This window comes from Haliotis cracherodii, unplaced genomic scaffold (assembly GCF_022045235.1).
Source record: "Haliotis cracherodii isolate W230 unplaced genomic scaffold, xgHalCrac1.p SCAF_15, whole genome shotgun sequence".
In the NCBI taxonomy this organism is placed as follows: Eukaryota; Metazoa; Mollusca; class Gastropoda; order Lepetellida; family Haliotidae; genus Haliotis; species Haliotis cracherodii.
This window is the reverse complement of record NW_027266270.1, coordinates 16,545,141-16,563,002: the sequence shown is the minus strand read 5'-3', so window position 1 is coordinate 16,563,002 and position 17,862 is coordinate 16,545,141. Positions and strand designations below refer to the sequence as shown.

Here is a 17,862-nt window from a genome sequence, read left to right as displayed (position 1 = left end):
GGTACCCTTTCTTCTTAGTTTTCCCGGTAACAGCGTTACACTAGATACAGAACATGCAAGGTACCCTTTCTTCTTCGTTTTCCCGGTAACAGTGTTAACACTCGATACAGAACATGCAAGGTACCCTTTCTTCTTAGTTTTCCCGGTAACAGCGTTAACACTCGATACAGAACATGCAAGGTACCCTTTCTTCTTAGTTTTCCCGGTAACAGCGTTAACACTCGATACAGAACATGCAAGGTACCCTTTCTTCTTAGTTTTCCCGGTAACAGCGTTAACACCCGATACAGAACATGCAAGGTACCCTTTCTTCTTAGTTTTCCCGGTAACAGCGTTAACACTAGATACAGAACATGCAAGGTACCCTTTCTTCTTCGTTTTCCCGGTAACAGCGTTACACTAGATACAGAACATGCAAGGTACCCTTTCTTCTTAGTTTTCCCGGTAACAGCGTTACACTAGATACAGAACATGCAAGGTACCCTTCCTTTCCTTTCCCTGTAACAGTATTTAAAGAAGATAAAGTATATGGTCATGTGTTTGTTTAATTTTTCAAGGTCATCAAAGTTAACTGTACAAAGTAACATAACCGGGTATAAAAAGGTATCATCCAGATAACAATAGCAAGTTTATTCCACAAATAACGGCATCTAGATCAGATGTCCTTACATGTTCCTAACAGGCTTTGACTTTGTAATTCGTACAAAGATCACAGAGTTCACACCAGGCATACTTACATTACTATCCCTGGGATAAGCAGAGAGGTGTAGATACTAAATCCGGACACGTGTGTGCTGCTAGGGTGTCCTCGTTTTATTATTCCCCGCCCATTGACATATTTTTTCATGAAACTGTGCATCTCTATCAGGTACATGCTGAACTGGTGCCTTTTGCTGTTTAGAAAATCTTAATTTTTTTAAATTTTTCCATGGCAACAAGTTGAACTTAATGAATTTATGAATTCTTCTTTTAAATGCCAAAAATTCAATCAGTATAGGATTGTTATCACTGGGGACTTCAATGTGGACCAGTCTGTCCGTGACAACAATGCTCTATACATCCTCATGGAGCAGTTTACATTCGCTCAGTATATCAGTAAACCAACAGACACCCTTGGGGGTACACACGACTTAATCTTCTGTAATGAGCCCATCTTAGCAGGAGTCTTTCCAGTTCCATACATTGATCTTGTGTGGGGTGTGAAGGAATAAGTGTAGTAAAATAACCGTAACATAACGTTTGTCTCCAGGATCAAGCTATTTTGTCTACATGGTCCATGTGATAGTTTCAACACTAGACATAAACATGTGCCAAATAACATGTCCTCACCATTCATTCAATAATATTAACACTGGACATATTGACGGGTACCAAATAACATGTTCTCACCATTCATTCAATAATATTAACACTGGACATATTGACGGGTACCAATAACATGTGTCCTCACCATTCATTCAATAATATTAACACTGGACATATTGACGGGTACCAAATAACATGTCCTCACCATTCATTCAATAATATTAACACTGGACACATTGACGGGTACCAAATAACATGTGTCCTCACCATTCATTCAATAATATTAACACTGGACATATTGACGGGTACCAAATAACATGTGTCCTCACCATTCATTCAATAATATTAACACTGGACACATTGACGGGTACCAAATAACATGTGTCCTCACCATTCATTCAATAATATTATTACTGGACACATTGACGGGTACCAAATAACATGCGCCTTCAACATTCATTCAGTAATAGTTCAGTAAACATATTTACATGTGCTAAATAACTTGTGTCTTCACCATTCATTCAATAATTATTATAGTAACACAAGACATATTTACATATACAAAACACTTTTATCTTAACCGACCAGGTAATAACTGTACAACTGTGCCAAAGCATTTTGTGTTCACCATACAGCTTTTACGGTATATATCAATGGCGTGTTGGTGTATCGTCATCTGGGACCGATCACCCTTCCTACCTGAACGGTAGCTTAAGTATGTCTTATCTTATCAGAAGAACATCGCGAATTTCCATAAATGTATCACATCGATAATAAAAAGCCTATATACAACAGTCGTGTAATTGGAAACACACTGTTCTGCCATTCATTTGTAAACGGCCATCCTTGCCCATTCTTGCCCATTCTTGCCCATGGTATAGGGAAGCTTGGAGTCTCCATTCGATACACGTCTCTTGCCACATACCAGACATAATAGTCACCAGAGCATAAACTCTCTGCACAGACAAATAACTGCCAAAACTTCAAACAGACCGAGAGGTACATTAGCTCTCTTAACCGAGTCTCTGGTCTAAATGAGACATAGTGTTCTAGTAGCAGACAGTTGAAATAGGCATGTCTGACGCTTCCGAAACTCACTCCACAGACTATCTACCTCTGTTAGCCCCTGCTATGTAAGGCTCTCGCTCATTGCATTATGTTCCTGTTGCGGAGCCCTTGGGAACCAATTTTCAGGCTTGAATGGCAGCTTATTTTTCTTCTTCTCACTAAACCCTGCTGTTTTTGGTTGGAGGTCATGGATCGACAATTATATCGTAGATTGTGTTATCCTGCACGAGAACGTTTCCTTGTTGGAGGTTAAAAACGATTAATTTGATATTTCGATCAATCAAATCGCAGCATTAGCTCTCTATGCAAACTGGATTGAATAACGGATTCATGTGTGTTTGGATACATGACTGACCCCTATTGTCTCATTAGATTGATATCTTTCTTAGAATTATCTTGTTGCAAACACGCCTTGGGGAATACCATTATGTTTAGATGTTTGTTGTATTGTTTCAAATTGCAGGGGAAACACGCGATACATGACAAAACAGACAAAAACTAAATTGTATTATTTAGCACTTCACATGTGGGGATCGATCAAGTGTTCTGATATTTTCATTCTGAAAATGTTAAAGCCCCATTCTTCAAAATTGTTCAGAGGTTTCTCATGTATTATTGACGTCATTCAGAAAATTCTTTGCATGACATTTAGAAGTGAAACACATGAGGAAGAGAGTTTATGGATGAAGTTCTTTATTATCAGGAACACAGCATTTCGGAGTATACGTTTACTTCTTTATCAGGTGAATGAAAGGTAGGAAGTAGGGAGCATATATATGTACGGGTAAAAACAACGGAAACCAACAATTAATTAACGCTGATAGGTGATTAGCACTGGACAAATGGAAGTCGGGAATGAAATTATCACTAACTCAGATACTTTATTTCGAAAGAGTAGCTTGTGTTAATTATGTCAGATATCAAACTCAGGAGTGAGTGAGTGAGCTAGTTGCTGTCGGTTTTAGTATTACCCAAGCCATGTCACAGTGGAGGATACAAAAAATGTGTACCCATGTGGAGAATCAAACCTGGACGTTCTGTGTGAAGATCCACCGCGTCAACCACAACGCAACCTTCAACCGTTTGCTCCAAGAAGGAGCACATAAGGCACCTACCTGGTTTCCTTTTTTTTAAATGAAAACAACTGGTATGTTCCAAAAAATACAAAATAATTTTGCATCGGATTTTTTCAACTTGTTTGATTGACGTCGTGAAGAAATGTGCTATCGCTCAACAAGAAACTGTGTGGCTCTGCTTTTAAGAGAGAAAAATGTACTTTGAAGCAAAAACATTAAATAGTCACTTTATCATTTCACGACATATATAACAATATATTAACTTTGTTGGTCCAAGTGATGATCATGCCAGCTATATGCAAGATTAACAAGTCTTTCATATTGCACTGATCAGACTACAGTAAATGTTAATGTCCTTGAAGTCCCTTATCAGTGAGCTTCACATGTGTTCGTAGCACATTATGTTGTGTAACGTAACAGTCACGTTAACTGCCGCTTAAGTGTTGGACAGCGATCAACGCTCGTTCTGTTTACCTACGTTACGTCTCTCCTCCAGGTTATCACGTTGTTAAGAGTTTTTCATTATTTATCATTATCAAACGCTGTTTGGAGTCTCAGTTTGTTTATAGTGTCTTCACGACTGGTTAGAATCTATTTCTATTGTATGTTATTAACAAAGGGTCCTGATACGCACTGTAAAGAGCTTCACACTTTGTCAAAGGGTGCCGACACATGATATTACTATCATCTGATATGATTATTTGAGGTCGCCGCGCAACATGCAACATTTTAAACCACAGGCTCTGGTTTCAAATTCAATTTAGCGCAGTTAAATCTACAGGTAGCCTATTTCTACATTGAAAACGCAGTATGACTATCGACATTATAACGTGTGCATGACAAAATTAACGCTTTGGTGTTAGCCACGATATTAATTGAAGGGGCCTTGGCAGAGTCTAGTGTTTTCAGTGGGTTGTCAAGTTGAATCAAGGGGTCACAGATAATAACCTTTCAACAACGTTACGTGCTGCATATGCTCAAACACTGTTTTAGTCAAATCGTATTATTTTACTCGCATATAAAACATGGTTTGAAAGTGTATAGCACAAAAAACTTCGTCAGCGAAAGTCACGTGAACATTTATTATGGAAATTAAGCAAACCTCGTAAGGTTTAGTTCTACATCGCGCATCATCATTGTGACGCAGAAAAAAAGGCGTCAAAGTCGCCTTACGAAAAGCGCGAAATTTCAACCTAATATTTGAAATAATTCGTGTTTTCTGCCTAGATGTTACTTTGATTATTATGGTATCCGCAACTCGGCATTTCATAACCTATAACTGTACATGTCATTATTTATAAATGCCTACCAACAATCATTTAGAAAGTCGTACTTGTCAAGAAATATCTGCCTCCGCGGGTGTAAAGGCCCCCAAATCAAATGTTTCAATCACAGGTGGTTATTGTAATTTGATACCTCAAACTGTCCAATCATAATCGAGTAATTCCCAAACTCATGGTAGAATTAGTCAACCAATGGATGTTCCTATGTTGAAACGTACATAGTACTTGTGGCATCTATGACTTGTCACTTGTATTTTCGCGTGTGTTGATAATGTGTGTGTGATGTGTTGATTCCCTGCAAGCGAGTGTATAACATGTGTAAAGGGTATCATGTCATAGATCCGTGTAGGTTCGTGTTTATATGGTGATTACAAGTGATTTCATGCAGACTGTGGTCTGTTCGACACTGCCATTGTATCATCTGTCACATATACATGTCATAGATCTGTGTAGGTTCGTATTATATGGTGATTACTCTGCAAGTGATTTCATGCAGACTGTGGTCTGTTCGACACTCCCGTTGTATCATCTGTCACATAAACATATCATAGACCCGTGTAGGTTCGTATTATATGGTGATTACTCATAACCTATGTTAGTAATAGGTGAGGCCTTAATAGATTGGGTGGTCATAAGATCAATCACTGGATTGTTTGATCGAGACTCGATCATTTACAGATCGACGTCATATCGAATATTGCTGAAATAAGTAACGCGAACTTCTGTCTCAACACACAAAACACGATGGTAAATGGTTAGTATTGCCTTTGTTAGCAAGTGTATGAGACTGTGGTCTATTCAACGCTGCCGAAACCATTGTTATATTTGTAATGGGTCAGTCACACATTATTTTCTTTAGTACAGTTGCCATCTGACATAATGCTGATAATGCAATACAACAAAGCGTACATCTGAATTCAGGAATAAGCTATTCACGCAGAAATACTAATGCAATATTTAGGAGAATTGTGACGAAGTTAATCAATATACATGATGCATTCCAATAAAAAGACCAATCACGTCATTGCAGTTTTGTGAGATGGATTTCGTGTATGTTACTAAATTATATGCATGTATGTATAAAGCTATGCAAAGTTTAATGGAGAATCCTACAAGATAACCTATCTGCGCTTAGAACTGGGTGACCTCGAAGTGGAGTGAAACCTCTAAATAGACCCTCTAAACATGTAATTTTGGTGAGGTGAGGTGAAATGGGGTTTAACGTCGCGTTCCAGAGTATTGCACTTATATAGCGACGTTCATGCACCCGTGTGTGGCTGCTTGTACTTGTCTGGACTAATGCCGATTTTATAGCGATAACCCACTGAGACATGAATACCCAACATGAATAACGCGCCTGGGATCGAACCCCGGACCTTCCGCTCTCCGGGTGGACGCTCTACCTCTAGACCGCAAAGACGGTTTTTCGTATTTTGGAAAAGTGGAGTGTCGATATTAGACATCATATTACTTTTAAGATTTCACAAAGCTTTAACCTATATCAAATCAATGGAGTTCCAAGCTAATTATAAAATTCCTACTGTTCAATACGATGCAAAGTTAACCTTTTTGGAGACAAGCCACTGTACCTATAAACCATGTACAATATTTACCTGGGCTAACTTTGTAATTAACTGCCAACAACTTGAAGTTCCTCTGTGAAGTCACAGAGCCTAACGCAGACATTATTTTGAGTTATAACTCTAAATTGGAATATATTTATTTGTCCATCTAATTATAAAGTGTCCAAACGGTCAGTGAATCATATTAACGTGCTAATGAATATGGTTATTGGATACATTAATAATTATCAGAGCAGTGTTGGTCGTTTTTTCAATCGTTAAGGAGGTAACTTGTTATAATCGAAGAAAAGAAGTGATATCACAGATGGCCTTTTTGTATGCCATTTACAACCGATGGCACTGTAAACAGTCATTAAAGTGTTATTATTAGTCCTTTAAGGAAACATATTATGAATAATGAATTTTCTGGTTATTGGTATTCTTGTATCCATTGAACTATCTTGATGTGTAAAAATAGTCATTGAATAGGTTGCCCACTGGAACCAGAAACGAGTTTTACGTGTTTTTGCAATAAAAGGTAATACATGTATCATTTGCCATCTCAAAGAGGTCTACTTTCGATTGAAATATAATGCATTGATATTAACGTAACTTAAATGTGACCCAGTCATGAATGTCCATAAATATTGAATATCACGATATAATCTTGATTGCCGTGTTCTGTACAGTAACTCTTAGAGTTGTCACCATCACGAAATATGCATCAGGAGCAGTCGTTATCAGTACTTGAATCTTTCTTTAATAAGAACCTGTTTAGATGTACCATCTCAACCACGTACCAAAACCTATCATCGTGTACAACTACATAATTATAGAACCTATATGACAATACATTATCGCCTTACTTTCATTTGAAACTTTATGTGTTCATCCCACCTATAGTCGAACCATCATGGATACATTATCGCCTTACTTTCATTTGAAACTTTATGTGTTGATCCACACTACAGTCGAACAAACATCGATACACATATACCGTTTCTGTATGCCTTGTGGTTGTATCTACATTGCTATACTTTGCCATCTTTACCTTCCCAATCAGTTGGTCAGTTTAAAGCGTTTTTTGTATTACCTTCGGTTATACCTTGTCATACCTACATTCAGCTTTACCTTGTGAGCATGTGAATACCCCTTTAAATTCCCTCACTTGAGCCAGCACTTTAAATCTATACCCTTTTACCTTCAGTATTACAAACATGAAAAAACCGTTTCGGCAGTGCCATCAAATACACTTGCATTTGAATGACAAGGTTGTATCTTGTTCGTGTCTACCTTCATTTGAACCACATGGTTGAACCACGTGTGCGTACCTGTTCATGTTATTTGAGCCACATGGTAGTACCTGGTCATGCCTACCTTCATTTGAACCGCATGGGAGTACCTGTGTATGTACTATTATATCTTCATTTGAACCATATGGGAGTACCTGTGTATGTATGCCTCCATTGAACCACATGGGAGTACCTGTGTATGTATGCCTCCATTGAACCACATGGGAGTACCTGTGTATGTATGCCTCCATTGAACCACATGGGTGTACCTGTGTAGGTATGCCTCCATTGAACCAGGTGGGTGTACCTGTGTAGGTATGCCTTCATTTGAACCACATGGGAGTACCTGTGTATGTATACCTTCACGTGAACCACATTGAAGTACCTGTGTATGTATGCCTTCATTTGAACCACATGGGAGTACCTGTGTATGTATACCTTCACGTGAACCACATTGAAGTACCTGTTTATGTATTATTATACCTTCAATTGAACCACATGGGAGTACTTGTGTATGTACACCTTCATTTCAACTACATGCGTGTACCTGGCCATGTCTACTTCCATGTGAATCACATGGGAGTACCTGTGTATGTATACCTTCATTTGAACCACGTGGGTGTACCTGTGTATGTATACCTTCATTTGAACCACATGGGAGTACCTGGTCTTGTCTACCTTCATTTGAACCACATGCCTGTACCTGGCCATGTCTACTTCCATGTGAATCACATGAGAGTACCTGTGTATGTATGCCTCCATTGAACCACATGGGAGTACCTGTGTGTGTATACCTTCATTTGAACCACATTGGAGTACCTGGCCATGCCTATCTTCACGTGAACCACATGGGAATACCTGTGTATGTATAACTTCGAGGCGGTCGGCTGGTCTAGTGGTTATAGCGTTCGCTCGCCACGCCGAGGATCCGGGTTCGATTCCCGACATGGGTACAATGTGTGAAGCCCATTTCTGGTGTCCCCTGTCGTGATATTGCTAGAATTTGCTAAAAGCATACTCATTCACTCACTCATTCACTCATGTATACGTTCATGTCTACTTTCATGTGAACCACATGGGAGTACCTGTGTATGTATACCTTCATTTGAACCATATGGGAATACCTGTGTATGTATGCCTCCATTGAACCACATGGGAGTACCTGTGTATGTATACCTTCATTTGAACCACATGGGAGTACCTGTGTATGTATACCTTCACGTGAACCATATGGGAGTACCTGTGTATGTATGCCTTCATTTGAACCACATGGGAGTACCTGTGTATGTATACCTTCACGTGAACCATATGGGAGTACCTGTGTATGTATGCCTTCATTTGAACCACATGGGAGTACCTGTGTATGTATGCCTTCATTTGAACCACATGGGTGTACCTGTGTATGTATGCCTCCATTGAACCACATGGGAGTACCTGTGTATGTATGCCTTCATTTGAACCACATGGGAGTACCTGTGTATGTATGCCTTCATTTGAACCACATGGGAGTACCTGTGTATGTATGCCTTCATTTGAACCACATGGGAGTACCTGTGTATGTATGCCTCCATTGAACCACATAGGAGTACCTGTGTATGTATACCTTCACGTGAACCACATGGGAGTACCTGTGTATGTATGCATCCATTGAACCACATGGGAGTACCTGTGTAGGTATGCCTTCATTTGAACCACATGGGAGTACCTGGTCATGCCTACCTTCACGTGAACCACATGGGAGAACCTGGTCTTGTCTACCTTCATTTGAACCACATTGGAGTACCTGGTCATGCCTACCTTCATTTGAACCGCATGGGTGTACCTGTGTAGGTATACCTTCATTTGAACCACATGGGAGTACCTGGTCATGCCTACCTACATTTGAACCGCATGGGTGTACCTGTGTAGGTATACCTTGATATGAACCACATGGGAGTACCTAGCCATGCCTATCTTCACGTGAACCACATGGGAATACCTGTGTATGTATACCTTCGAGGCGGTCGGCTAGCCTAGTGGTTAAAGCGTTCGCTCGCCACGCCGAGGATCCGGGTCGCGATTCCCGACATGGGTACAATGTGTGAAGCCCATATCTGGTGTCCCCTGCCGTGATATTACTAGAATTTGCTAAAAGCATACTCATTCACTCACTCATTCACTAATGTATACGTTCATTTGAACCACACTGGTGTGTCATTTCATCTGTGCCTTAATTTCGTTTTGTTGATGTTCAGGCAAGATCTGAGAAACGTGTTACTAACTAGGAGATAAACGGTAGCGATCTAAGTAGGCGACAGAGGTCTGCTTATTATACTACTATATACGTCCTGTGGGAAGAGCTGTCAGGGCTGATAAGACCATCGAGTCATTCAGTGGGGGTGTAGGGTTTGAAGCATGAGTTGAATGCATCTGTTGGAGAACCTTCACATTGGGGTGACACTGCGACCGAAACTCGCAGCACTGCAAAGCATGCACACGACAAAACATGATCTTCCTGTAAGTACACATTATTAGACGCTATCAGATATTGATCTGAGAAACAGATGTACATCTCTTCAAACAGAAGACCTCGACAATGGGGAAATTTGCTTCCTTTGGGTGGCTTTGAATAATATTAATTAGGTTATCTCAACCCCTGAAAGCGTAATTGGAACTCGCTGTCGTATGCTACTGGCCACGCCTTATGCAGTGTGGTTTTGATGTATTCTATACAAAATGACTTAAACGTGGCGATTTGCATTTGGATCAACGCATTTGCATTTCTGTCTCAGTTTTATGAGTCAGGTATGATTTATAGGAATAGTTTTCTTATATCAACGAGCAATGAAATTGGTCGAGAGTGAAAACACATGTGTTAGATACTTAGACATATTGGAAGGTAGTATGTTATTTCTTATCAATGAACACTTAGAGTATCGTGTGATCATTGTGATATGAGATGGGCTCTTGACAGAAAAGGGAAAAATTTCGAAAACATACCTTAAAGGAGGACGTCGAAGAGGTAAATAAAAAAAATGTATTTTATACGTAATGTTTGCATGGATTTTGATTATTATTGTTGTTGTGGGTTTTTTATGTTTGTTTTTATTATTATTATTATTATTATTATTATTATTACAGCCCGGTTCAGAAACGAGACACGTCCAAATTAGACATGAGCGCCTTACGGACAGCCCTGGACGGGATAGACACAGATCTACAGAGCAAACAGTAGGTGCACAGTGGATATGTAGTCCTTTCACATTCATATCACCTCTTGGGGCACGATTCCAAATGCATATTCATTAACTCATGTCAACACGTTAAATGAATCACACTATGCATATAAAAATAGCATGTGCATGAGTACTTGAAAAAAGGTTCAATAATATTTATGAATATTCCAGCTTGTAGCGTTAATAATGATGAAGGCCTACAAAGCCTATGTGTTGATACAGGACATTGGATGATAACTATTTTAACGCCTATCTTTAGGCTGAGTTGTATTTTCCCATGGTGTTCGAAACAGGTGCTTGTTTAAGCAAAGCCTTCGAGGGGAACAGCCTTGGATCTCACATCATTCCGTTAATCTCAATATTCCCCATTTAAAAAGGTATATGGAATGTCAGACCTATATAAAAAATTGAGATGTTACGCCAACATATTGACCTGGTATCATCACTTATTGATAGTGATTCATAAACACGTGCTCATGATACAGTCGAAATTGTAAAATGGAAATGGTTTCCAGCAGATATTTCTTCAGATTATGAAAATGTGTTATCGTTTTTTTACTGATCTGATGTCAATAATGTTAACACGTCACGGACAAAGAATGTCGTCATATCGTATTGACCTCCACAATGCAGCAGTATGACCTCAGCAGCACGATCAATATGCAGGATAAAGATATCCCGTAGGGTTTGTTTATTTGTTTGTTGTTTAACGCCGCACTCAGCAATATTCCAGCTATATGACGGCGGTCTGTAAACATTCCAGTGATTAACATCATGAGCATCGATCCATGCATTTGGGATACGACGCCATGCAGTGAACCTGACCACCCCATCCCGTTAGTCGCCTCTTTCGACAAGCATAGTCGCCTTTTACGGCAAGCATGGGTGTGCAGGGTCAGAAGATATCTTCAGAATGTTTACTCATGCTGCCAGCCTCTGGTCTGTCTACTCCAGATGGCAAACAAGAAAATATTGATACAAATATTTGTGAGAATAGAACTAGAGGTGAAACTGCATATTTCCCTTGTCAAGTTCACAAACGCAAACCTCATAGCATAAGCATGGTTATCTTTTCTAGGGAGTGAATGAGTATGTTTTACGCCGCTTTTGGCAATATTCCAGCAATATCACGGCAGGGGAAATGGGCTTCACACATTGTACCCATGTTGGGAATCGAACCCGGGTCTTCGGCGTGTCGAGCGAACGCTTTAACCACTAGGCTACCCGACGACCCTCTTTTCGATCATTAGTTGTTCGTTTAAAACCACCCTACATGTCTCCTGTCTTAAGTATTTCCTCAAAATATTAGTGAGTGAGTTGTTTACGCCGCTTTGAACATTTAGTTCTCATGGCATGTCAACTTGAGTTGAACATGGCCAAAGCGATATAGTTTAGCATTTAAACCCACGAATAAACTAATAGGACTCGCGTGGCTCAAGATATAAATAAAAGCCACATAACTATTTTCATATTCGTAAGACATTTCTGCCAAAAACGATTTCTGCCAAAGTCGATTGTACGATTCCGACTTTATCATGAGCTTGTGTTTATGAATCGCTGTTAAATATTGATGATACCAGGTATTCACGAAAAGGTGAGCGTATCCTGACCCATCCGTCACAAATACATACGAAGGCAAGTCAGTCGTTCACCTAAGAAAACACGGGAACATATGGTTCAAGACAAAAGAGGGAATTGCGTCGGTTATGTTTACTGAGGCCTTGAATCTTGTGATGACTTACGTTTACTTAATGCGACGTTTGGGGAAGACAATGATAAACAAGTAGGTATCCGGGATTCGAACCCCGACATGAGTACAGTTAACTATATACACCATCATGTATCTCGACGTACGTAATAAAGCAGGTCGAAGCTTTTATATGTCTTACCTTGTTGATTAAACGCAAAAATACATGGGGCTTAACGTTACCCAAATATCAGCCATGAATTTGACTTTGTCTTGAAATACAGTTTTAATGAAGTATTTGTTGGTCAACACGTGTGCGTTGTGTGTTACAGGAAGCGCACGTGTGCTATAGGCATCAACAGCCACCATTGCGCCCTCGCCAGCATGGATGACCGAATGCTGTCACGGGAATGGCTGAACAACGGCTACAGCCCCGGCAAGAGGGACGGCGGTGCCCTGACGCCCGACATGCACAGCGAGGCCGAGCGGTGGGTACATTATATCATTACAGCTTGGCTTCATTACGTGTACTAAATCACATCTGTGACTTCACTCTGTTGTCAGTTATTCATGTCTACATTATCTTGAACCCGCATTTCAATTATTGTACACTTGTAATTGTAAAAACACTATATAGAACTTTGATACAGTTCCTGTATATCACATTGAAGGAGGCTGTCGTTTCAATACATAACGGGCACGTGGGTTGAGTTGCATTGCGTCCCTTTGGCACGCAAGAAACCAATAATTGTGGGTTCGAATCCCGGGTTTGTCTGCACCATATCCGTGCTCGTGGGTTTCACCAAAGTGGTAAACTTATAGGACCTGCATCATTTCGGTCTTTCCTCCTACAACAAGATGACACGCCGTGATATCACTGGAATAACGTTCAACGCGGCGCTAAACCCAAACACTCCATTACACAAGATAGAATGTGACTACCTTTCACACGCATCACATAAAACGCGGCTACTTTTCCCATACACCCCATAGAAAGTGGCTTCGTGTCGGACACATCACATAGAACGTGGCTACCTTTCCTATACGCCACATAAAAGTAGTGGCTTCGTGTCGTACAGATCACATAGAACGTGGCTAACTTTCCCATACCCCCACAGAAAGTGTACACATCACATAAAACGATGCTTAGTAAGTGTTTGTGACGGTTACAAAGGGGGAAAGAAAAACCTGGTTATAAAACATGAATACCTTGTATAATCACACAAAAAGGCTGGAGACCTTGTATAGACACATTGAACAAGGATGAATACATTGTATACACATCAAACAAATGGATGGGGAGAGGGGAAGGTGCCCTGACCTAATATAACATGGACTGATCGGCTAGGAACCAGTGCACTGTGTCTGCGTTTAAACTCCGGCATCGTAGCTCATGATCAGTGGGCAAGCCCTTTTGTAAGCGGAATAAGCCGGACTAGTACAAGCAGACACAAACACACGCACACGCACACGCATGCACACACACACACACACAAATATATATATATATATATATATATATATATACATATATATATATATAGAGAGAGAGAGAGAGAGAGAGAGAGAGAGAGAGAGAAGGAGAGGAGCGCATTAATCTCGAACGCGGCGTTCAACACGGTAACCCCATTTCACCTCATCCCACCTCACCTCACCTCACCTCACCTCACCTCACCTCACCTCACCTCATCCCCACCTTGGAATGGTGATAATGTCTTTAGGCTCTTGGCGAAAAAGAAACGACAATTGTAAGTACTGATTCTATCGTCTATAATCAAGATGTAACCGGAGATTGTGCTCTATTTAGTGCCTGCTCTTCAGAGACCATGGTGCCTGCAATTAAGTATGAAAAGGTGTGGTTAGTTCGTTTCGAACGGGTAAATTTTTAGCAAAGCTTTAAATAAACTGAAAACTATTGATTTTTCCATTTTATGAAAATCATGGTTCAGAAGAACTTTGTGATAATTGATCGGTTTGAGACTTGAACCTCAGACAGGAAGGTGTGTGTTTGTGAGTCGTGACCAAAAACCGTAGCCCCATTATGAAATGAAATATTTCCAAATATGGAAGCATTAGTGGTGTTCTATCATTAGTGGCTTCTCGAAAGGTCATGTTCAGAACACAGCCACAGTAAAACCAATGAACTAATGATCAAAGTTAACTTAGAATGTTACGGCATGAACGTGTTGAATCTTCAGGCTTTAGCTACCTTTGTTACGAGTCCATCTTGTCTGGTGAACGTCCGCGATCTAAAGAAGGGTAGCATGTATGAAAACTTCAATCTGTACATGTACGTCGGTTGCGCAGATTTAGTTTCAGTTTGTTTATTGTTTATCGCTACACTTAGCAATATGCCGGCGGTCTGTAAATAATCGAATCTGGACCAGACAATCTACTGATAGACATCATGAGCATCGATCTACGGATTTGGGATACGCTGATATGCATCAATCAAGTAAGCGAGCCTGACCACCTTATCCCATTAGTTGCCTCTTGCGACAAGCATAGTCGCCACTCTCACATATCATGCGTTTCGCTGACTATCTGTGAAGATCAGCAAGCCATGCTTGTCGTAAGAGGCGACTAATGGGATCGGGTGGTCAGGCTCGCTGACTTGGTTGATCCATGTCTTCTTATCCCAATTGCGTAGATCGATGCTCATGAAGTCAATCACTGGTTTGTCTGATCCAGACTCGACTATTTACAGACCGCTGTCATAGAGCTTTAATACTGCTGAGCGCGGCGTTAAACAACAAACAAACAAACAAGTTATAAAGTGTAGAGGCCTAAAACAAACATCAGTGATTAGTAACAAAACATTACATTTTCCAATACAGAAACAGGGGCGGTCGGGTAGCCTAGGGGTTAAACCGTTCGCTCGTCACGCCGAAGACCCGGGTTTGATTCCCGACATGGGTACATTGTGTGAAGCCCATTTCTGGTGTCCCCCGCCGTGATATTGCTGGAATATTGCTAAAAGCGGCGTAAAACCATACTCACTCACTCACTCAATACAGAAACACGAGCTTAACCTTGAAACAATCGTGAGTTTGTTGTTTGATGTCATAGGGGCATTTTTATATAAAATGTGATAACAAAAAAAGAAATAGTGACTGCTAAAAAAATACAATTATATTTTTTTAGATATGTATGGAATCCTAGAAGGGACATTATTGCTTTCAAATCATCCATATATGTATTTTAGTTCTCGTGTGGTCAGTAACATTCCAGTATCTTCTTCATCTTTGGCAATGAATTTCATCAAAGCAAGAAGTAAACCAATATGTATGGGGCTGTGGATGCTGATGTATTTCTACCTTATTTAATTGCCAGTCTCTCACCTGTCACAAACTGAATTGAATTTTCATGTATATGAATTTGAAATATACCAGATAGCTTCTGTCCCGGTCTCTGATTATATATTTGCAGACAGACATGATATGATACACAGGTTGCAATATGCAAACATAACATTTAGCAAAAACTCACCTCCATTTACCCTAGTCTTTCTTGACACAATGACAGTTCTCTGCTGAAGTCAGCAGTCTCGGTTCGCGACTATTAACCTTTTTACAGAAATATATGTTTGCAATATCATTACTATTGATTATCTTATTGGGGACACTGTTCTGCGAACGTGGCAAAATTGCGAATGCCTGTGCATATAAGGATATGCCAAGGTGTATATTATGTATCAGTTTTTTTGTTTTATTTTTGAGGGAAATAGGATAATGTGTGTTTATGGGAAACCAGAGGAAAAAGCGAAAGATTGATTTTTACACCTGAAGATTAATTTTATAACTTTTGAAAAGAAGACACTTTGACCATGTGCCTTCGTGTCTTGTTAGCTGTGAAGTTCTTCTGCGTTAGGAAACATTTTTAAACAGCCACTCGGGAACTGAACAAATTATGCTTTTCTCTGCCCACGTGTTGGTCGATGAGATCAGGCCAATACGCTCAACGTGTGTTGTGTCTGGGGTTCTCTTATCGTCCATTATATGTTATTAGCAAAATATTCATAAAATGGATTTTACAGTATGCCCATAACTCCTTATCATGGATGCCCGATTGAACAAGCTAACTCGAAAGATGTATTTACATATATACACTGACCCCTTATGGTACTACGTAAGCCACAAACAGGGAGATAATAATCTAATGTGACGGTTCAATCCCATTCTACCTACAACCCATTTTGCCTACATACCAATTTGCCTACAGAAAATAATGTAGGCACATTGGGAACTCAGTTTCTGCACTAATATGTAAATGGACTGAACCATTATTGTTTGACTTATTTTTAAAAAAATATCTGTAACCCTATCAAGTCAAGCTTTTACTGTTGGTTATCGGAACCGTCGCGGCGTGAGACGTCAGGCAACAACACACTTACAGTGTGTGCATTAAGGGTGCAGGTTTTTGGTTTGTTGTTTTACGCCGCACTCAGCAATATTCCAGCTATATGACGGTGGTCTGTAAATAATCGAGTCTGGATCAGACAATCCAGTGATTTACATCATGAACAGCTATCCTAGAAATTGGGATACGATGACATGCATCAACCAAGTCAGCGAGCCTGACCACACGATCCCGTTAGTCACCTCTTACGACAAGCATAGTCGCCTTTTACGGCAAGCATTGGTTGCTGAAGACCTTTTCTACCCCGGATCTTACATAGGGGCAAAGGTCGGCGCATCACTAAGGTGAATGCTAAGATGTACCCGTGAATTTCGACTTGTAATGGTTTTATTTCATTTCACAAGTGTTTACCATGGTTCCTACACTGTTTTTTGTGCATGAGTATGAACCAGTTTATCTCCTATCACAGGTGAAACAGGTAACAGTCATGTTCATGCATGCATCACTTTCTAAGCATCAGACCGTATCATTTCATGATTTTACTGTAGGCAAAATGGGACTGTAGGCATATTTGGAAGACACCAGTATGACGATTGTGTTATGTAGTTACAGACTTGTATATGATTCGATGCTTTCTACCCGTAGGTGACATGTGTACAAATCCATGCTTGTGTTTACATTGCGTCTTATGCGAGAAAGGGGGCACGGGTGGCCCAGTCGTCTAAGGCGCCGCGATTCGCTGTGCAGAGTTGCGTCCCTTGGGCACGTCAGAAACCGATGATTGTGGGTTCGAATCCCGGTTCGCCCCGATTATGTTTCTAGGTTTGTCAGCACCATACCCGTGCTCGTGGGTTTCACCGAAGTGTTAAACGATTTAGACCTGCATCACTTCGGGCTTTCCTCCCACATTAAGCTGACACGCCGTGATATAACTGGAATACTGTTAAAAGCGGCGTTAAACCCAACTCACTCACTCACTTATGTGAGAAAAGAAAGGTGACGAACAAGTACAGAG

General features: G+C 40.3%; 2 protein-coding genes across 3 annotated transcripts in view; both read left to right on the top strand.

The window, feature by feature from the left end:
- The window catches only part of LOC139462326 (glucose-induced degradation protein 8 homolog), a 303,774-nt gene that overhangs the window by 271,270 nt on the left and 14,642 nt on the right, over nt 1-17,862 (top strand). The gene's annotated exons all lie outside the window — the stretch shown is intronic.
- LOC139461858 (uncharacterized) overlaps nt 1-17,862 on the top strand; it is an 89,165-nt gene that overhangs the window by 62,880 nt on the left and 8,423 nt on the right. For both annotated transcript variants that reach the window (XM_071243339.1, XM_071243338.1), the window contains exons 3-4: nt 10,707-10,796; nt 12,821-12,976. In XM_071243339.1, coding sequence (XP_071099440.1) covers nt 10,707-10,796; nt 12,821-12,976 — 246 coding nt within the window. The remainder of the gene's footprint in view (nt 1-10,706; nt 10,797-12,820; nt 12,977-17,862) is intronic.